A 22,730-nucleotide genomic window follows, 5' to 3' on the forward strand; every position below is an offset into this window, starting at 1 on the left:
GTAGCGGGGTGGGGAAAAAAAACAAGAATCAATACAGAGACAAAGATAGGATTGACACTGTACTTCTTGTCAGAAGTTATGGAAATCAGAAGACAATGAATTCCATTAGAGAAATGAAAGAAAAACAAAAGTCAACCTAAAATTCTATGCAAAGTGAAAATATCTTTCAAAATGAAGACTAAACATTTTTTTCTAGAAAAAGGTAAAGTGGGAGACCTTACTTCTAACAGAATTACACTGCAAAACACATTAAAGGGTTTTTCAGACATAAGGAGTATGATACCAACTGGAAAAATAGATCAAAAAAAAGAAATAAAAAGTGCCAGAAATGGTAAGAATGAGGGTAAACATAAAACACATTTTTTCTTATTTTTAATCACTTTGAAAGATAACTGTCAAAGCAAATATAGTAACAATGTATTGTGAGGTTTATAGCAAATACAGGAGTAAAATGTTATAACAATAATAGCAAAATGGATGGGAGAGAGACAATGAAATTATACCATTTTAAAGTTCTTAGGTTATAGGTAAAGTGTTATGTTATTATGTGAAGGTAGACTGTAAGGACTTAAAGATGTATGTTTTAAACTGCTAAAACAAAAAACCAAAAAACTAATAAGCCAATAGTGGAGATACAAATTAAATAGTAAAACAATATTTAATTAATCCAAAAGATGGAAGGAAAAGAGAGAAAAAGGAAACTAAACAAATGGGACAATTAGAAAACAATTAGCAAGATGGTAGATGTAAATTCAACCATATTATTAATTATATTAAAAGCAAATTGTCTAAACACCTCAATTAAAAAGCAGAGACTGTCATATTGCTATCTACAAGAAAATTCCTTTAAATATAAAGGCATAGATAGCCTAAAATAAAAGTATTAAAAGTAAATATAGCATGCAATCACTAATCAAAAGAAAGCTGGAGTGGCTCTATTAATATGAAACAAGGTAGATTTTAGAACAATGAATATTATCAAAGATAAAGAGGGACATTATATAATATTAACTGTCAATTCAACAAGATATAACAATCCTACTTGTATATACACTTAACAATAGAGCTTCAAAATATATAATGCAAAAACTGATCAAATTGAAAGGAAAAATAGGCAAATTCTCAATTATAGTTGGGGACTTTAATACAACTCTTTCAGTAACTGAAACAAGTAGACAGAAAATAGCTAAGAATATAAGAAGACCTGAAAAATAGTATCAACTAATTTGACCTAAAACAAATCAAAACAAACTTCAAAGGACTGAAACTATTCAAGGTATATTCTCTAATCACAAAAGAATTTAACTGGAAACCAACTACAGAAAGATATCTGAAACATCTCCATGTGTTAGGAAGTTAGAAATTAGATAAGTAGAAAATAACCAACTGCCTGGAAACTAGGATTACATTCATAAATAATCCATGGATTAAATATTAAGTCAAAATAGAAATCTAAAATTATTTTAAACTGAATAATAATGAAGATATGATATACCAAACCTTGTGGGATACAGATAAACAGTGCTTAGAGGGAAATTCCATATCCAGAGCATATATAAAGCAGACTGTCCTCTCCAGTGTAGGTGGGCATCATCCAATCCATTGAGGGCCAGAATAGAACAAACACAGTGGAGGAAGGGAGGATTCATTGGCTCTTTGCCTGACTACATGAGCTGGGACATCAATCTTCTTTTGCCCTCAGCACTCTTGGCTTTCAGGCCTTTAGACTCAGACTGGAATCTATACCACTGGCTCTCAGGCCTTTGAGGAATGCCACTGGCATTCCCAGGACTCCAGCCTGCAGATAGCAGCAGATCATGGGACTTTTCAGGCTCCATACATAATCACATGAGCCAATACCATATATATTGTTTTTCTGGAGAATACTAACACAACCTAGAATCTGTCATACAGAGTGAAGTAAGTCAGAAAGAGAAAAACAAATACCGTATGCTAACGCATATATATGGAATTTTAAAAAGCGGTACTGATGAATCTAGTGCCAGGGCAGGAATAAAGACGCACACGTAAAGAACAGACTTGAGGGCATGGCGGGGGGGAAGGGGAACCTGGGATGAAGTGCAAGAGTAGCACTGACATATATATACTACCAAATGTAAAATGGATGGCTATTGGGAAGCTGCTGCATAGCACAGGGAGATCAGCTCAGTGCTTTGTGACGACCTAGAGGGATGGGATAGGGAGGGTGGGAGGGAGGCTCAAGAGGGAGGGGATATGGGGATATACGTATACATATAGCTGATTCATTTTGTTGCACAGCAGAAACTAACACATTGTAAAGCATTCATACTCCCAAAAAGATGTGGAAAAAAAATTTAAAACTGATTAAGAAGGACAAACTTCCAGTTACAAAATAAATGAGTCATGGGGATGGAATGTACAACATGGGGAATATAGTCAGTAATATTGTAATAATTCTGTATGGTGACAGATGGTAACTAGACTTATTGTGGTGATCATTTTATAATGTATAGAAACATCAAATCATTATGTTGTATACCTGGAAGTAACATCGTTTATAGGTCAATTACACTTCAATTAAAAAAAAAAATCTGGACTTCCCTGGTGGCACAGTGGTTAAGAATCCGCCCGCTAATGCAGGGAACACAGGTTTGATCCTTGGTCCAGGAAGATCCCATATGCTGCAGAACAACTAAGCCCGTGCACCACAACTACTGAGCCTGCGCTCTAGAGCCCACAAGCCACAACTACTGAGCCCACATGCCACAACTACTGAAGCTTGTGCGCCTAGAGCCCGTGCTCCGCAACGAGAAGCTGCCACAATGAAAAGCCCGCACACCGTAATAAAGAGTAGCCCCCACTCGCCGCCCGCGCACAGCAACGAAAGCCCGCGCACAGCAACGAAGACCCAACACAGCCATAAATAAATAAATAAATAAGTATAAGTAAATAAGTAAATTTATTTAAAAAAAAGTTGTACACCTTACACTAACACAATGTTAATAAAAAAAAATCTGTTACTCAGGCAGTTCCAAAGTAAATGAAGGAGGGGGAAAAAAGAACCAGAGATGTGACTAAACCCCTCGTGACCACAAATATTATTGATATTTATTTTAAAAGACTGGTTAGTTCACATCTTAATAAACTTCACGTAGAATTAAAAGACCAAACAAAAATACTGATCAGCAAGTCCTAATTAAGAAAGTGAAAAGGCAATTCACAGAGAAGTAGAAACTATTTTATATAACTCCAATGAAAATTCATATCTGGAATTCATTTTATACTAACTACAACCTAACCTGACTTTTAACAACAAAAGAAAATTTTAATACAAATGGATAATACAATAAATAGAGATGTGGGAGAATAAACACCAGCTTCGGGTATTACTTAAACTGCTAACAACTAAATATTAGTGAAAAATAAAAATATAGCCTTCTAAAATTATGAACAAATATTAATATTTACAATTACGGAATTCCATATAATTTTCAAAGCGTGTTCACATTTCTACTTGACAGTTATAACTAAATCGAGAGATGATGTGACCAAATTTATATTCATTTTAATGTCGAATGAGAAGATTTGTTTTTACTAGATGCCAGGCACTGGCTAAGCAATGGAATGGCATAACAGAAGTAGTTCTGCCAGCATTGAATTGTTACTTCAGGATAAATGGCTAAATTGCAGATTATTGTAGCAAATGGCATGAACAATTCTGTGTTTCAAGAACCTTGAAATTTCTCATGGCATTTGATACAATAATTCACATCTAGGCATTTATCTTAAAGTCATAATTTGATGCAGGCAATGAATTGTACATGATGATGATATTCACTGCAGAAACATGGAAACAACTATGCAACAATGGAGCAATAATTATTATGATGTATCCAGAGGTAATGGGACAGTAAGTTTATTGGTAGTGCGTGATCATTCTCATTTTACCCTATCTTGTCAATACTAGGATTACCTCTTTTAAATTATTGTAGGGAAAAAAGATTAGTTTTCATTTACAATTCTTTACTAATAAATCTGAACATCTTGTAAAAATGTTTATTGGTCATTAGTAATTCTTATTTTATGAGTTGTCTGTTTTTATCCTTTGGCCATTTTATCTGATGGACCTTTATATTTTATTAATTTGTAACAGCTCTCTATATGTTGGGCAGGAAAAAGAAAGTATAGAAATCTTTGTGTCTGTTTTACCCTCAAGTGTTACGCTTGGAGTTTTAGCATGAATCAGATCATTAGAAATTACAATTCCTGTTTCTTAAGATGCTTCAACTTCTGATAGTTTTAAACTTCATGGATACTATCAGAAAGGTTAAAATACAATTTTTCAAGTAAGATAAGCTCAAAATAGTAAAAGCCAAGATAGACTTCTAGCATAGAAATGAAAATTTATAAAGTTTTAAGGTAATTAAGTGTGCTTACCTGTAGAAGTGAAAACAAATCTTTTAAAAATAAAAAAGTTTTAGGTAGTATTACATTCAGGTAACATTCAAGAAGTTTTATTATTTTATTATTCAAGAAGTTTAATTATTAAGATGAAATTATTTATTTTTACTTAAGGACCATTTACACATATCTTACCACCTTGGGTTTAGATGTCCTCTTTAGTTAGTTCTTTTTTTTAAATGATAGGGAAAGAGATCTATTTTACAAAAAAGCTGCAAAAAATAAACTTTAAGCTTGCCAAAAGCATTCACAGTATATAATTAAAATGTTTCTAATCAAATAATGTATGATAGTTAATCACAGGTTTACTTTTTATAGTTTTAGCCATAATCAATTGTCAATATTTTCATCTACTAATAACAAACTAGATATAAAGGGCTCCTAACACTTCTTCCCTCCAGTGCCCACCCCAAACTATGCCTACATAAGAAGAAAAGAAGAAAGATACTAAAGTTATTTTTAAAAATAAGACTAAACTTTAACATTTTAAGGAAATCTTAAATTTCAAGGAAAATATTATTCTTAAATGTTTGTGTGTGCATCTGTGTGTGTGTGTGTGTTATCTGAAAGTACTGCAACTAGTTGTAATGTTAAATAAATCAAAACTACTAAGTTACACTTGGGATTTAATCAACTTCCCAATTCAGTAGCATCAAAAGAAAAGAAGACAACATATGGGATTTTTTATTAATTCTTAGACAAGAAAAAAAGAGAGAAATTCCAGTTAAATTATCTGAAGCAAACAGCTATTAAGTGAACCCATTCTATTGAATACCTTCCCGACTCCCAATACCAGCTCCCTCCCATTTTCCACTGTGGCCTCTGGAAAGCATATCTGATTACAAACAAGGTCTCTACACCCTAGTCTATTCAGTCTCTACCTCTGCCTGAACAGAAACCTGACCCCTCACCTAGGAAACTGCTTCCCTTGCAGCCCTCAGGAATGAAAGCTACTCATTCTCCCAGACTCCATATAATTTCCCTTTAGTAGGCAAATTCCCTCTCCCTACTTTGAAGATCAGATCTAGTGGCAATATCACTAACCCATCATCTATCTGTCCATCCAACAAATACGTACTTAAGTGCCTGTTACGTGCCAGGCACTGTGTTAGCTATAGGCTACAGAACAGTAAATCCTCATAAGCGTTAAAATCTAGTGAGACAAATATGAAACATAATTACACTGAGGAGGGGGACAAGGCCTTAAGGCCATGAATGTGAGGGCCAGGACATGCAGGGCCTTGAGGGTCATGTTGAGGACTCTGGATTTTATTCTAAATGCAATCAGAAACCACCGATAGAGTTTCAAGGCTTCATTCCTCCCTGGAGTCATTACTCATCCACTCACATTTAACCAGGATGCTTGTCCTTCAGCTCTACCCAACGCCTTCTGCATCCCAGAAAGCTTCACACCCAAGGCTTCTCAGCTCAACATCCTGGACTCCAGTGACCTCCAGCTCCTCCTCAAGCAGGATTCTCTCCACTTTTTCCTTGTCCCAAATTACTCCACCTCTGAAAATCAAATTCCAGTATTCCATTCTCAGGCCATAACCTCTCATCAAGCCTACTCTTCTTCCACTCTATACCTATCATGCCTGTCCTTCAACCTTTAAATTATTATCTGACTAGAAAAAAACAATTGAAATATAATCTCATCAGAATAAGTGAAAAGTTACTACTATTTCCTCCACCCCTACCAAGGCATGTAGGCTTTTCTACGCCTTCCTCCATGCCCATACCAACATATGTGAACTTACATACACAAATGGAGAGATGCTTGTTTTGATTACAAAAAGGGAATCATACCTAATACAAAATTCTGTGACTTTTTTTACCCTAAAAATAAAAATCATGCACAAATCTCAGGCCAGTAGATATAGACTGAATTCATTCTTTAAAGTGCTGCACATTGTTCCAGGTACAGATACTGCCCGGGGTTCCCCTCCAACGTGAACTTCACTTGTTTCTGCAACAAACTTGCTGACCCCAGAAAACCTCAAAGGAGACTCTTCAGTGGAGTAAAGTGCTTCCATTACTGGTAGTTGGAAAAACACTGATACTTGTGACTGAAAAAGTCTGGGAGCAGAATGGCTGCTCACAGCACCGCAGCGTAGGGTAAGAGGTTTCAGGCCCACGAGTATTGAAGCCACAACTTAGTTTGATACTGCCCCAGAAATGTGCAAGGCAGGCTGCTGGCAGGTACTGAGGGAAACAACCATGAGCAGGCAAGGAAAATTAAAACTCACTTACGGCTCTCGCTCTCGGAAAGAAAGATGGCCAACACAATAGAAACAGGAGATGCCTGCTGAGGTAGAACCAATGGAAGAAACAAGAGAATTTTAATGAACACAGAATGGAATTACAGTGCTGAAAAACAAAAAAACGAGAAAAACCCCACCACTTTCGGGAACTAAAAATCAATCCTTCTTATTTAGAAATTCAGTACCCAACAGAAAAAGAGAATGACTGCCCTTGAGAACCATGTAAGTGGTTAGAAAAATCAGGTGGAAGAAATACCTCACAAGAAACCCAGTGACAGATACCCTGAGGGAAAAGGTAAGCTGCGTGGAGGTCAGATCCAGGAGACAAATCAAGGAAGAGGAAAGGAACATGTGGAGAGGTAATAATCCCATAAATAATGGAAGGAAACTTTTAGAACTTAAGAAAGTCATGAGGCCCTGAGTATCAAGGATAAAGAGAAGATCCTGCCAGCCTGTTAGTACTGTGGGAACAAGGGCTTTTTGGGATGATGGGAAGTTGGAAGCAAACACTGCTTGGGGACTCCAGGAGACTGACTCTGAACCTGACGCTGAGTTTGGTTCACACGTCAGAAGAGCAGAATGTCTGTGCTTAATGTTTCACATGGAAACATTAAGCACAGAGATTGTTACAGTTCTCCTGGCTCCCACAAACTTCCTTTGTTATTCTGTGTCACTAGCATCTGAGTACTAACCTTAGGGACTTTGCAGTAAGACTTTTCCTTCCACAGTCCAGATGAAATATTGCGGGGACCAATTTTTAAACGCCATATGCACAAATTACTTTGATAAAAATTAAAAATATAAAAAAGAGAAAGTATTCATAGATGAAGCAATGCATGCTTGTTAAAAGAAACCATTACCTTTATTTATGAAATATACATGAAGGTAGTACGGTCATAGTTAAGAGCAGAGACTCTGGATGCCTGCTACTTACTAGCTGTGTGACCTTGCGCAAGTTACTTAACTTTTCTGTGTTTTTGTTTCCTGAAGAGTAAATCTAATTAATAGCACCTTTCTCATCAGACATAAAGATTAAATGAATTAATACATGTACTACACTCAGAACTTTGGCACAGACTAGTACTCAATAAATAACAGCAATGCTGCTGCTGGGCTACTGCTGCTGTCACAGCTTACAACAGGAGAAAAGTATTGTACATAGAACTTTTAATTTTGGAGTCAGAAGGCTTGAGTTCAAATGCCAACTTTAAAACCCAAAGAGTTTTATATCACAGCCACAGAAGTTAATCCCTCTATGCTTACATTTTGTCATATCTAAGGGAGGAATATGAATACCTCCCTCTCTTAACACCCATCTATCTACCTATTCACAAACATCAACTGAGTATCCATATCAGGTATTATGTGGTGGCTGAAACAGAATCATAAATAAGATACAGTTCTGCCCTTAAAGAGTTCACAGTCTAGTGGGATATACTCAAGAGCCTTAGTTTTCTTTCACGTGAGTATTTCCTAAGGCTGTCTTTGCCGTAGGAGATGAAGAAAGGACCACAAGGGTCAAGCATGTGTTTTAGTACCACAAGTACTATGATTTAAAATTAAAAGGCAACTCTAATATTGTTGGCAATTGTTGGGAAAGAAATGTGGCCAGTTTCTGAAATTACTGTATTTTGCTATTTTAAGAAAAATACTATGAAGCAGTTGGGTCACAGGGAAGTAAGCCCCTGCAGATGATATGGCAGTCTTAGGAGTGAGGGGACCAGAGATAAGCAGGCCCCCATTTCTGGTCAGAAGTGGATAAAACACCTTGCGGGGACTGAGCTCTGTTCATAGGCTGGACTGTGTAGTACACAACTTGCCTCTTTGAACAATCTTTTGAGACCTGAGTGTTCTTTGAATAAACAGCTCTCAAGCCTTTCTCTGCGAGAAGTCACTACTACTTGATCCCTTGTCAATTACATCCGTCCCCTTTTAGAGTATCCTGCCTTGACACATAGGCTAGGAGATTACAGAGAACATGTTCTTGGTAGCTCTTCTACGTCATCCCAGTAACAAACACCTTATTCTAAAGCTTCCTGGGATTAAGAGTGTTTATTTTGATCATCCCATGTGAGCTGGCCATGCGTAGGGGTGGGACAAGCTATTCCCCTTTAATCTTTCACTTAACTCAGGGGTTTCAGAATGTCTACACTAATAATATCAGGCAATCACTAACATAAGATGAAGAACAAAACAGACTATGAATTTATAGGAGAGCCTAAATGCCTATTCTTTATAAAGAAACAATGCATGCCAACATATTTTCACCTGTTACCGTCAGTTGGCATTTAGTAGCCATGACTTAAAATTCTATATTTAAAACCTCACAGGAATTATAATGGCATCTCTGCATATTTGAAATAATATTAAGTACACTGAGACCTTTGGTATCTTTAGAAAGTATGCAATGATATCATTATTAAAAATAATATCCAGAATATTTTCCTTTATTATATTAATATATAAATATACAGCACCATAATGTAAAACAATTATATACATTATTTAAAATCATGTATTTGGCTCATAATTGGCCTAGGTTTATTACAAATTCACTTGAATAGTTGCTACAAAGAATGATTCTGGCTTCTTTTCTGTGTGTAAAATATTCCAAAAACCAAAATAAATTAAATAGATATTAATCCAGAGCTAAGTGAAGATTATCCAGCAAAAAAGGAATACTAACATGTATCTTGTTTTAAAGTTTCAACTGGATAATAAATTATGTTTCAAAAATCTTTACATAAAAACCCTAATAGTACCACCCATAAATCATAAAATATAGCAACAGATAGTATATTTATTTAATTTTTATCTAATTACTTTTTAGACTCATAGTAAAAACCTATTGCTTATAGAAAATAAATCCAACAATTTATCCAAACATTGTTACATAAGAAGTTTTAAGAAACTGTAAATAATTCTTAATACTCTCATTTTGATTCTCCGACTTTTCAAGACTATGCTGTATTTCTTTCAAACATACTTCCTGATGTTGTGCTTTCTAAATAAAAAAAGAAATAAAGATAATTAATAATGACATTCATATCAAAGGATAGTCATAATATAAATTTATATACACAATAATTGAATACATGGTTTTTAATTTTTTTAAAGAAAGAATCCTAACATCTGATGTGTTGATTATTAATTTAGAGCTCACTTTTCTTTAAAATCTAGAATAAAGCACATACATGGTTGATCTCTACTGTGACAGAGTTTGTTGTAATACACCTTCACTTAGCCCCAAATTATTACATATTTAACATGATTAACTCAAATGAATTTTACTTAAAACTATTAATTTCTATTACATTTAACATGACATATTTTAATACTAGTTTTTGCCATTTTCTTTGCCTAAAAGAATGACTTTTGCTATCTTAAAAACTGATAGAATTCTAGTTTTGATAATATGAATATTTTATTTTTAGAATCTTTTAAAAAATAAAATGAACTCAATATCATAGGTATTCTTTGAGGAAAAAATTTTAAATGTAATGTATTTTTAAAATATTCAGCTGCATATAAATTCCCAAGAGATCTGTTCACTGAAAATACTTTAGATAGACAGGCTGCAAATATCATCTAGCTTCCAACTAAAATGTAGGCACCTTGAGAAGAAAAATCTTTTATATCCTTCCTATCAGGTGTTCAATGACACCCAATACCTTGTGAAACTGAGCGATGCCCCCTGGGGAAGTGTGGTGGGTGGTATGAAACAACTTGCTAGGCTGAGCTACACAAAGTCACAGAATGGATATAGTGAATCTTTGAGGAACATCGATTTTACTCAACAACTTGGGAGGGAAAAATATTAATACAAACACACATACTGTAAGGTAGAAAGCAAAATATACATGGATTTTAGTATAATATATAAGACTCCAAAGACATGTCAGGCTTCTTGGTCTGAGGTAAGCTGCTGAGGGTCACCCTTGGGTCTGTGCAAGCACTCCGCCCTCCCCCGGAGCACCTGGGCAGAAAATCTGTAGAGGCCTGCCACTGTGGGCAGGGCACCCTAGAAGACACCAGCATACAATTAACTATGAGACAGCCTCTCAGGGTGCTTACAGTTCAGATGGAGCTAAGCCTTGTATACAAAACAAATACTGAATTGCCAACTAAACTGCCCTCTGGAAGGGAAAGAACTCATAAACCCATTTTTCAGCAATGTCTAAATCTATGGTTAGAATTCTAGTTTCTTACTACTGTAAAAATGATCAGGTTTAGCAAAACATCAGATCTTAAATCTACCTATTTTAGCAGCTTTAATATTCCCAAGTACTGGGAATATTATAGCAAACACACCTCATCTTAATACTTATTTTATTTTTTCAGAAGTTTCAATTACACAAAGAATGTCACACATATTTTACAACAGAAAGTCTGACAGTGAGTTAAAAAAAAAAGTTTTGAAATAAAGGGAAGGCCTGTGCTAAATTAAAGATGAGAAATGTTTTGTTCTGATTAAATTGCCATGGAACTTTTGATGGCAATAAAATTAAAATATTGCACGTCAAAACTCATTTAACTTTTGAACCTTTCAGGTTTTCAATGATTTAGATGCTTGGGAATGAAAAAATAGTTTTCATGGAGTTTGGCTCCTGGAAAAAATAAAGTATTATTTCCTGTGTCACTGTTAAGTAGATAGTTTTCAAGTAATTCAGTCCCAACTAGTGCCAGCTTTCACAGTTTGTTATGCCATCTGACTGTTTCATGAATAGTTAGGAAAAAACATTGTAAGACTAATTAAACACAGCCAATTTGGTATTCTCATCTCATGGCTGAGTGGACCAAAGTATCCACTTCACATGCAGATATAAAATGTTTACTTAACACCAACTTGTAACTTTCTAAAATATAATATGCATTATTTAAGACATATCAAAATCTAACTCATAATAAGTGTTTATCTTAAAAACTGAAAAACTCATATTAGAAAGAAAATAAGTCAATGATATCTGTAACTTTCATTAAGCATTTGTCATGTAAAAGTAATATGCAGGGAAAGGGCCTGATGAGACTTCGGGGGAAATGTAATAGATGCTACCAAGGATGCAGGATAATAATTCTTTGCCCAAATGCTGACTTTTTTTTTTTTTTTTTGCGGTACGTGGGTCCCTCACCGTTGTGGCCTCTCCCGTTGCGGAGCACAGGCTCCGGACGCGCAGGCTCAGCAGCCATGGCTGACGGGCCCAGCTGCTCAGCGGCATGTGGGATCTACCCGGACCGGGGCATGAACCCGTGTCCCCTGCATTGGCAGGCAGACTCTCAACCACTTCGCCACCAGGGAAGCCCCCATTTTTATTTTTTATGATTTATATTATTTGTTATTTTTAATACTATCAGTAAAGCAATAGCCTTGATTCCCCTCACTTTGTATTTTAATTGTTTATAACTAAACTCCAAGGTAAGAATGCTAAATGCTAACTTATTTTTAATGAAAATACATTAAGCCATACTAATACTTACACTGTTCATTTTGCAAATAAGTTGATTTTGTTCTTCATTTTTCTTTCTAAGCTCAGTTTCCAGATCTAATATTTTAATTTGTAAAGCCCTTTTTCTAGATGACATTTTCTCTATTTCTTCAGAAACCTGTAATTTTAATTAAAAGAAAAAACTAAATGTGCTTTCTTTAAAATATGATTTAAAGCCTTGACATCGTTATACTGTATCACTTCTTTCCAAACAGGTATTATTTGGATATTAGACAATTTAATTAGAAAGTGTTTAAAGATGTTCTATCTTGAGAAACGCATAGTGTAAGCATGTATTCTCCTCTTTGCTGTGTAAGTACCTGAAAAATTAGCTTGAAGTGGAAGAGGTATACGTATTTGCACTGCTCTGTGACGTTGGTAGGTTTTCCCCAATACTATATTTCTATGACCAATTGCCATGTTTTACAGTATTTATATTTACCATGGTGTCTGGAGTGGTGGTGGGACATACAAAGTCCACAACCAACGCTGATTATAGACTTGGATGGACAGAACTGGGGGCAGGGTAGGTGATATTTACACCACACACACACACACACACACACACACACACACACACGAGATTGGTTTTTCATTCATTCACTTCCAAAATGTTCTGAATTTGAGTTTTCATATTTCTCCGATGGCTTATTTTAGCAGAAAGTCTAGCTTAGCTACATTCATCCAAGGATTCAGATACTTGGGAGCCTATCTGCAGGAATGCTGGGTTGGATCCATAAGAATGACAGTGGACGCAGGGACTAGTTCAGGAGCAAGGAGCTAGTAGAAAGGACTGTCCTCTAATCTCACTCCCATGGACTAAGTTCTAAGTTATTATAAAGTTATTTACAAAGATTTCTTGTGCACAAATTCCAAGGGTGATTGTGAGGATAGCAGGATTTGAAGCTGTGGGAGAACGGGCCCTCAGGACAAGTATCTGTGTCCTTTACAATGTCCAGCAGTGTAGACAATGGTGACAGTGCAGTGATGGCACTCCTCATGTGGTAGGAACTAAAGACAACCCCATATTCCATTGTAGCAGGAAAGAAAGGAGAGGGCAGACACATCTCTGGGAACTGAACTCTTGTGAGAAGGAATCTGAGAGCACCTAGCATTTCCAAAGTCCATTTAGTCTGAACCCAGGATAAAGTCACTTCTTATTTTCCTCCCAAAGGTTGGAACTGAGAAATCTGGATTACACGTCTATCATTGGCAGTACACTTTACTACTTAGCTTTCATTCAATGATGTGTCTTTCAAAGTCAATTTAAATTGCTTTCCTGGAGTTAAAAAAAAAATCAAAATATATCTATATGACACTTACGATTTAAGAGCCACATTTCAAGGATATCAGATGTTATCTCACCCTTGTGGAACTGCCTTTAACAGGCTTGGGAAAGACCATAGGTGGAAGAGAGTCTAGACAGATAGATTCAAATTTTGGTGCTGGACATGTTAAGTTTGAGATGCCTATGTTAAGTGGAGATGTCAAATAAGTAGCAGAATATATGAATTTAGATGTCAGGATAGAGAAAAGTCTGGGGCGGAGATATACTTCTGAGAGTCATCAGGGTATAGACAATCTCCTTTTGGCATCATTCAATCCTATGAGGAAATTCATCATCCCCATTTTATCAATTAAAAAACTAAAGTTTAGAAAGTAGCTTGCCCTGGGTCAGGGTATAATGTGTCAGAGCCAGAATTCAAATCTACTTCTTGTGGATTCCAAAGCCCACCTCGTGTCTTTCAAGATTACATTTTCAAATCACTTGATAAATTTACCTCTTCTTTGAGATCTTCCTGAATCATTTTCTCCTCCTCTCCAGATTGAACTAACCACACTCCCTTGGTGTACCTTGTATCTTCCCTGCATTGTAGCACCTACTTGCTGGATGACATTTGTTTGTTCACATGTTATCTCCCTACTGGACTGTGAGTGTCCTGAGAGCTGAGGCCAGGTCTTATTCATCTTTGCATCATAAGCACTAGCAGAATGCTTGACAGACAGTGAGATATGTATTAAATGCTATCCAGATGGATATAACTGGAAATTAATTCTTGTCTGTATTTATTTATACAACAACATTTGCCAAAAGAAAAGGGAGTTGAGCTTTATAGCTCACTGAATCCTGATCAAAACCAAAAGGTTCAATAATTTGCATATTTGCTGTGGTTTCATTAAAAAAAAAAAGAGGGGGGACTTCTTTAAAGTGTTTTCCATCTCTGCCCTTTACCCTGCCACATCATCATTTATTTAGTGAAGTAACTCTGGACCAGTAATCTATCTGTTTAGCTCCAAAAGGGAAAAGCAGGTAAAAAACAAAAATGTAATTGCTCCCTTCACCCTGTCATCAGGATAAAAACAATAACTGTAGGTTTGGCAAGATGAGATATTGTCTGTTTCAAAAGATGACTCTTTGGTAAACTAATTAAAAAGTTTCTGAATAAAGGCCATCTGTACCTTTTGTCTTCCTTCTTCTACAGCAGCTTCCAGCTGTCTGGCCAATGCTCTATATTCTGCAGATTTCTCTTTCAACTCAAGATTGGTATGCTTAAGACATCCTTCTTGGTTTGCCAGCTTCTTTTCAAGCTCTTTATTTTCTGCATCCATCTGTTCTAATTTTCTTTTTACAGAAGACATATATTTTAAAATTATACTGTGTAGAAAAAAAGGTAACACCAATTTTAAGTCAATTTAATACTTACTGTTTAAGGTTTTCACATTTCAACTGAATAAGATAATTTTCCTCTTCCAGGGAAAGCTTTGTCAGAAGATCATGATTTTCATCAACCTAAAGGAGAAAAAGTTTTCTTGGTTATTTTCTTTATAATCAACTTCCAAAGAAATCTATATAGTTTATCATTAGAACAATTATAAAAAAGAAGAAGGTATAAATATTATTATTACTCCTATACAGAGAGACACCAAGAAATATTACATTGTTAAAATACAAGTTCTTAAATTCCTGGTTAATTAAAAAAAAACTACGTTGCCTCACGGAAAATCTACGAAAAATTTTACTGAAAGATGGCAATTAAAACATTCTGAGTAATGTTTTATTGAAAAAGAACATTTATTAAGTAAATGTGAAGATTTTAAACAGTAATCTCCTATTGTTGGATACTTAGGGTTACTCTTACAGTTTTCTGTTTCACTTACAGATAGTGATTGATAATTGAATATCTGTGAAGTTGTAACTCTGAGTAAAAACCGTATTTGTGAGAAGCAAAATAAAATAGATAAGCAAATCAACCAAAGACACACCTGCCCATGCCAAGACAGAATATTCTTCCCATTGCTTCAAAAGCTATATTTAAATAGTTTAAGATGTTTTGAAAAATAAAAATAGAATTTTTCTCATAATTTCAATTAGTAATTTAGGTTATCTATGTGATCTGACATTTTCCTAGAAAGATCTCTTTTCAGGAACTTAAACTCAGCAAAGTTTTGTTTGCCTGTTTTTAAAATGAGGATGCATTTCAATATTAAATCCAGATTACATTTGAAAGATAGGGAATCCTTCCTAAAATTATTCTGCAGATAAAGAAAAAGACTTGCCACCACCTTTGAACAAGCTTCTTTGAAAAATAATTAAAAAAATATTTATTGTTTACTATGTGCTAGGCACTGAGTTAAGAGATGGCTGTATGGCACCCACGATCTCTCTTCTGATGGAGTAAAAAAAGTATATGTTGAAAAAAATAATTGAGAATAATACAAATAAACTTGGTACATAATTCTAATTGAAATAAATTCTAGTTTTTGTAAGGTAAATTACAATAATTTACCTTATCCTAACATCAAAAAATATACATGTAAACATAGCTTTGTTCCTTCACTCATGCTATTACTATGTCCTCAAATGTCTAAATACAGATTTGTATGAATAAACTAAATCAGCAAATTTAATTACCAATATTTTAAAAAATACCTTGAAAATAATATAGTATGTGCATGAAACTGACCTTTTATCAACTTATTTAGATGAGAGTAAAATAATCACCCCCTGACATGAGTGCCCTCAACTGGTGAAATTATTCCAAAGCATTTAACACATCTAGCAAAAATCAAAATGATGGCTGGACACCTGGCCCTGAAGCTCCCTAATGGCGTGTGCTTGGTCTGCACATTTCCCCTTGTGGTGCTGCAGGCTCTCCTGACACTCGTGAAGCCTCTGTTCTGCTGCCGTCAAGGAATCGCGGTCGTGCTCTAACTCCTTCAGATGAGACTCCATCTGGCCTCTCACCTGAGTTGTAGCATTAGGGAAATAAGTGCAAGATCACACATTCAGCATTAACGTTTCTACTATCTTAAATACTAGATATGCTTGCAATATAGTAAATGTTTTAGGTATAATAGTTTTTTAAAAAAGATTTAACCAAATAAATAAGAATAAACTTTAAGTTAGCCTCTGCTAAATAAGAATGTATGACTCAAAAGTGGGCTGGACTTCAATTAGTTTCCAAAAAGTTTGCTGAATAAACGACTATGGTAATATTAGCTTGCAGGGAGATTGTTTAAATTACTTAGGAAAGTAAACTTTTTTGAATTCTGTCATTTATATTCAAGTATAGATATTACTAAGAAAGCTGGTATGGTAGTTTTCTGCTGTCCAGCCATCAGGCTAAAGTAACTTTAGACTCTCTGTCATTCGATCTGGTAACTCAGATATTTCAATTAGAGCAGCCTTGCCGTGCTCAGCTTAGTCCAAATCAGTAGGTTTACTGTATATAAATTCAAAATAGCTAATATCATCAGTACTCAGTAGATTATAATTTGATCATTAATGTTATATGTTACTAAGAACAAATCTAACTGTATCTATATTAATCTCTTTGGCTGCTGCAATTCTTCACTGTGGCACTTTTGTGGAGATGTGACAAGAAGCAGCCCTAAAAAAATGCTTGTACTGCTAGTTAAGAAAAAATAACAAGACATAGGGCACTTAGGATGTTCATAGGGAGGGAAAACAAGAGCTAGACTCTTTCCCTGAGACCGGAAACACACAGAGCTGCTGTGCAACATCTGGCATTCTTGATCACAAAAGATAAAAGTAGAACAAAGCCTACCTCTGGGTCCCCAAACATCTAAGAGCCCATGAGAAAACCAGGAGACTTAAAACAGTAGGAAAGAAAAAGGATGCATTTCATTAGAAAAACAAATAATAATGGCTTGTCTGGTTTAATACCAGTAAGAAAACATTGTGACCTCACAGTATTTGAAAATCACAGGCTCCTGCCCCATTGGCCTTTTGAATAGGCTTTTTAAATAGACATTTATTTAGAGTGCTGCCTACAAAAGAGGAGATATTTGCATTGGTATGTCTCATGAGAAAAACTGATCAAGAGGTATGAAATGATTTCTTCTCTGCTCTGCTAAAAATAGGTGAAAAGTATTGATAATTCTAAGTAGTAAGTTGCACATTTGATAGGCTACCTTTATCTCTTTTAACCAGCAGAATGTCTGCTCTGGCTGACCTCTTTCTTCTTCACATTGGTGCCTCACTCAGACTTCTCAATTCCAAGATGTGGGGACGACCCAGAGACAGTCACTTTATTACACTCAGTTGGAACTGACCAGTAACATCCCATGATGTCCCCAGCCGGGAGTCAGGGGAGTCAGCGTCCTACAACTTTTGCTGCTTCCTTACCAAAACAACGTGAAAAGACCCAAAAAGGGATGCAGTTTCATTTAAAAACTTAAAAATATTCACAAAAACATCATAACTTGCCAACACTGAACTTCCCCTCATTCTTTGGCAATAGGGTGAAAAACAAGTAAATGATGTTGGGTTTTTTAATGTTATTTTTCTTCCATAAAAGCATTTAGCAGAGAATATTTACTTTGCTTTTGTACACAAAAGATTTACTACCAGAATAAAAAGGTAAGATTAAAAATGAAAGGTATTCAACTTTGCATGAAGCTCAGGGACAAATAACCATTTTTTCTGCTACTTAAGTCTGCTCTTGTATCAGAAAAATTATACATTTATGTTATTTCCCAAATATTTTGGAAAAAGTAAAAAAAAATATTCACACAAACAAACATTTCAAGCCTGGACGAAACGTCATGTCCTTAGAAAACAAACTGCCACAGAAATCGAGAACAGATAATTTCTAGGTCTAAACTAAAGAAAATGACCAAAATTAAAGAATTTATATAAAGTACAAAACATACATAAAACATTATTTTATTGTTTAAAATGTCAAACTTACCTTCTTTAATTTTTTATTTTTGTTTTTTGTTATTAGGTTATTCTCTTGTAGCAAACTTTCACATCTGCTTTCCACCATTTCAGCTGCTTCCTGCAACTTCTGTATCTGAAAATAAAATATATTATTAAAGTAAGATGCATTATTTTATTATTAGGACCCCTGTATGAAATAAAAAGCTAAAAAATTGAATTTAAATTTTAAAATTTCAATTTTAAACCCATTATCATTTTCCTATTAATACTCTCAGTATGTTTATCTAATGTTATTCCTTCTTTAAATACAGGAATCACTCAGTGCTCTACTCTAATCCACAATCCTTTTATGATTTACCTGTCTTTTCCCATCAATACTTCTAGAATCTTCACCTGAGCTCTGAATATTAGAGAGAGATCCTCATTTGCAGGCCCACGTCACTTTAAAGAATCAGTCTCTGGTCCAAACTAGCTCCCAAACCAATTATTTCACACTCCGAATCAAAATCTGCTCAAAAAATATCTGAGCACTTTATACAAGGCCCAGAGTCAAGAATACGGTAACTCATCTACAGTATTCTTGATGGGGGATTAAACCAGAACAACCAGCTGGAAGACCCAGATGACATTCCCAGTAACGCACTGCACAGTCCATCACAGCCTCCATTCTTACCTCCAGCTGGGATGACGGCAATATTCTAACTGGATGTCTCAACTCCAATTTTCTATCTAAACCATTGGGATGGAGCGCTTCCTACTTACCTACATTATGCCCCTCCTTAAGTTTTAACCTTTAGTTCATTATTCTTCAATTCAAACACTCTCTTCCAAGAAAATCAAGCTCTTTATTGACAGTTTGTTACCCACTCAAGGACCTACATAAGTCCCATCCTTCAAATGAAGTTTTTCTTAAACTTTCTAATACTTAAGCTTTTCTATAAATTACCAATTAACACACTCTCTATTCCATACATATTGTCATCTGTTCTCTTCCAGGTCTTTCATGTGAGTAAATCTGAATTATACTTTATTTATTTGGAAAGAGGAAATATTGTGCTTTAATGACCCTTGAAGGGAGTCATTATTCTAAATCAATACCATTAAAAATACAAGACGACAAACATAACCAAAATTAACTAATAGGATTATTATAGGTTCACATTACACCTATGTAATTAATTTTAGATCTACTTTTAGGAATAACCAATATAAACACAGGATATTTAAATCAGGAATCAGCAGAATCATCATTTTATAAAAGTATTTGGGACCTTAAGAAATATTTGGGATATATCATATTTTATCACAAATAATAACTCCACCTTTCTTCAGTTCTGCTTTTTTACATCATAAACAAATGCAGTGTTTTAAATTATCTACCAAATTTAACAAACATTAAAATAAATGCAATGATCACCTGAGCTTTATAAACTTCAATAAGAGCTTTCTGTTGTTTTTCTACTTCTTGCAATTCTAAGAGCTCATTTTCAACAGAGGCAATCTCGTCCTTCAAAGCAGCTAGTGTAGTCTATTAAGGAATATATAAATAGATTTTATAAATCATTAGAATTCATTTGTACTCCAGTGCTATAGCATTAAAAAACATAACTCATTTATCAACGAAGCTAATAAAATAATTATTTCTGATTGCATATAATTACCATCTAAAATTAGGAATTTCAGGAAGTTAGTAATATTTATGAGCAACCTTAATAAGACTTATTCAAGACCTTTTTTTTTTTTTTTTTTTTGCAGTACGTGGGCCTCTCACTGTTGTGGCCTCTCCCATTGCGGAGCATAGGCTCCAGACGCGCAGGCTCAGCGGCCATGGCTCACGGGCCCAGCCGCTCCACGGCATGTGGGATCTTCCCGGACCGGGGCACGAACCCGTGTCCCCTGCATCGGCAGGCAGACTCTCAACCACTGCGCCACCAGGGAAGCCCCAAGACCTATTTTTAAACTTTAAAAATTTACTGATGAAAAAGACTTGGAAAATAGAAAGACCATGTTCCTGGAAGGGAGGACTCAATACTCTTGACATATCAGTTTTTTCCAAATCAATAAAACTTTACTGTAATTACAACCAAAAGTATAACAGTTGAGGGGAAGAGGAATATGACAAAATTAATTTAAAATTCATATGGAAAAATAAAGAGACTAATAAAAATTTTAAAAGGTACTAGAGAATCTCAGTACTTATTAGATATTAAAATGTATAAAGAACTAAAATTATTAAGACACTAACATAATAATATAGAGGTCTATGGAATAGAAAAAGAAAAATACACTAAGATTATATTTAGTGTATGACAAAGGTTGGATTTTTGAATAAATGGGGAAAATATGGATCACTATATAATGGTAATAAGACAACCATTTATTAGGAAAAAAGCAGATTTGACTATTTGCCTTCAGCAAACATGATTTTTATATTAAACAATTATATATTTATTTTAATGTATTAAATATTTAAAAGTTAAGCTTAAAGTTTTTCACAGAAGATCCAGGTAAAATTTGATTTGATTTTAGGATAGCAAAAACCTAACTAAGCATAAAATCAAAAGATGATATCATGAACTGTAAGAGTCTGAGATTTTATCCTCCAAGTTTACCAGTTAGCCTAGCACAGTTTCATGCATGCTAGCAGAAGACACAAGACTCCTGGGTCAGAGTCTTAATTTCTTTATTACTCAAAGCAATAGCAGTAGCCAGATATTAGCATCTGTGTTCGTTTCCAAAGCCCCACTTCCCGCAGAGCAACACCAAGAGGGCCAGATGATACCTGTACATGCAGTGGGTTGTATACAGAAGCAACTCTGAGTTTAGGGAACCCAAATCTCTTATAACACGTAGTAAGCATGCCTTTTGGTAGAAGGAAACATTGTTATCTTCCAAGGATGTTCACTATACAAACATCCTTGAAAAGACAGTCTGTATCTGGATCACAGGCAGTCAGATGTGCAGAAATGTGAGACTCCCAGCAGAAGCCGAAAAGGAAAAAAAGATATACACACACACACACATACAAACACACACATGCATATATATACATGCATATGTACATGTACATATATCTCCAAAATTTCATAGCCCCTCAAGAAACTAAAGAGCCTAACAAAATGTGAAAAAAGTAAAAGATTATGACAAAAGATTAATACAGAGAGAGGTCTTATATAATAATTAGGAAAAAAGACATGCAAAAGATAATGAGTAGGTAATTCCAAAAGGCAGAAATGTAAATGATCAACAAATACATGAAAAATTATACTTACTAGTTATTAAAAAATGCTCTAGGCAATGGATAGTCTTCTAGTAGTGAACATAAGAAGCAAAAATCCCTTCCATTGTGAGCTTAATGTACTCCATGTATAGATAGACACAAATAAGGGGTATATAGACAAAAAACAAGAAGTAAAATATATCATACACAAAAGTAAGACAGTAAGGACAAGTTGGGAATGGGCCAGGGAGGCCTCCTGAGAAAGGGACTTGGGAGTAAACACCAAAAGGAAGTATGGCTCTTTGAGGGAAGAGGATTCCTGTAGAGAAAGGCAATGGTGGGAGAAAGCCTGGCCAGTTAGGGGAAAAAGCAAGAAGGCCAATGTGGCAGAAAGCAAGAAAACAAAGGGAAGCGTGGAAGGATATGAGGTCAGAGAGGTAATGGAAAGCCAGATAGTGTAATGCCTTGTAGATATTTACTCTATTAATCAAGGTATCACTGAAGGGTTTTGAGCAGAGCAGTGACATGGTCTGACTTACATTTTTATAGGAACTACTTTACTGCTACACTGAATGCTGACTGCAGGGGCAGGGGCAAGGGCAGAAGCAAAGAGAAGAGGTAGGCAGTCACTATAACAATGAGACATGATGGTGGCTTGAACCAGGATGACAGTGATGCTGGTGAGAAGTGGTCAAATTCTGGATATATTTGAAGTAGATCTGCTGACAAACTGGAAGCAGGTGTGAGAGAAAGGAGTCAAGTAACAGAAAGGATGACTGCCATTAACTGAGACAAGGAAAACTGTAGGATGAACCGTATTGGGGAATATAGGAACTCTATTTTGGACATGATAACTTTGAGACACCTATGAAATATCCAGGTGGAGATTTCAAGTAAGCAGTAGAATACATGTCTGGAATTCAGAGGCAAGGTCTAGGCTAGAGATATAAATTTGAGAGCCCCCAGGATATAGATGGTATTTAAATCCCCAAAACTAGATAAGATCACTTATCAAATTTGGAGAGATTTGTTTTAAAATTGCCTAGTACTGGAAAAAGTATAGGGACCCATTTACGATGGGTGACCTGGAAATATATAAAACTAACATTAAGAATGGGTCTTCCTTTTGACCATAT

General features: G+C 35.2%; 1 protein-coding gene across 3 annotated transcripts in view; it reads right to left on the reverse strand.

Moving 5' to 3' along the window:
• Positions 1–7,954: 7,954 nt before the first annotated feature.
• The window catches only part of ODF2L (outer dense fiber of sperm tails 2 like), a 38,414-nt gene continuing 23,638 nt past the window's right edge, over positions 7,955–22,730 (reverse strand). For 2 of the 3 annotated variants that reach the window (XM_079926117.1, XM_079926116.1), the window contains exons 11-17: positions 19,792–19,902; positions 18,403–18,507; positions 16,275–16,433; positions 14,893–14,978; positions 14,648–14,810; positions 12,180–12,305; positions 7,955–9,708 (exon numbers count right to left, since the gene is read on the reverse strand). In XM_079926117.1, the coding sequence (XP_079782243.1) occupies positions 9,580–9,708; positions 12,180–12,305; positions 14,648–14,810; positions 14,893–14,978; positions 16,275–16,433; positions 18,403–18,507; positions 19,792–19,902 (879 nt within the window). In that variant the 3' untranslated portion in view covers positions 7,955–9,579. The remainder of the gene's footprint in view (positions 9,709–12,179; positions 12,306–14,647; positions 14,811–14,892; positions 14,979–16,274; positions 16,434–18,402; positions 18,508–19,791; positions 19,903–22,730) is intronic. The other variant, XM_079926118.1, reaches the window with a different exon arrangement.

This window comes from Stenella coeruleoalba (genome assembly GCF_951394435.1).
Source record: "Stenella coeruleoalba genome assembly, chromosome: 1".
NCBI lineage: Eukaryota > Metazoa > Chordata > Mammalia > Artiodactyla > Delphinidae > Stenella > Stenella coeruleoalba.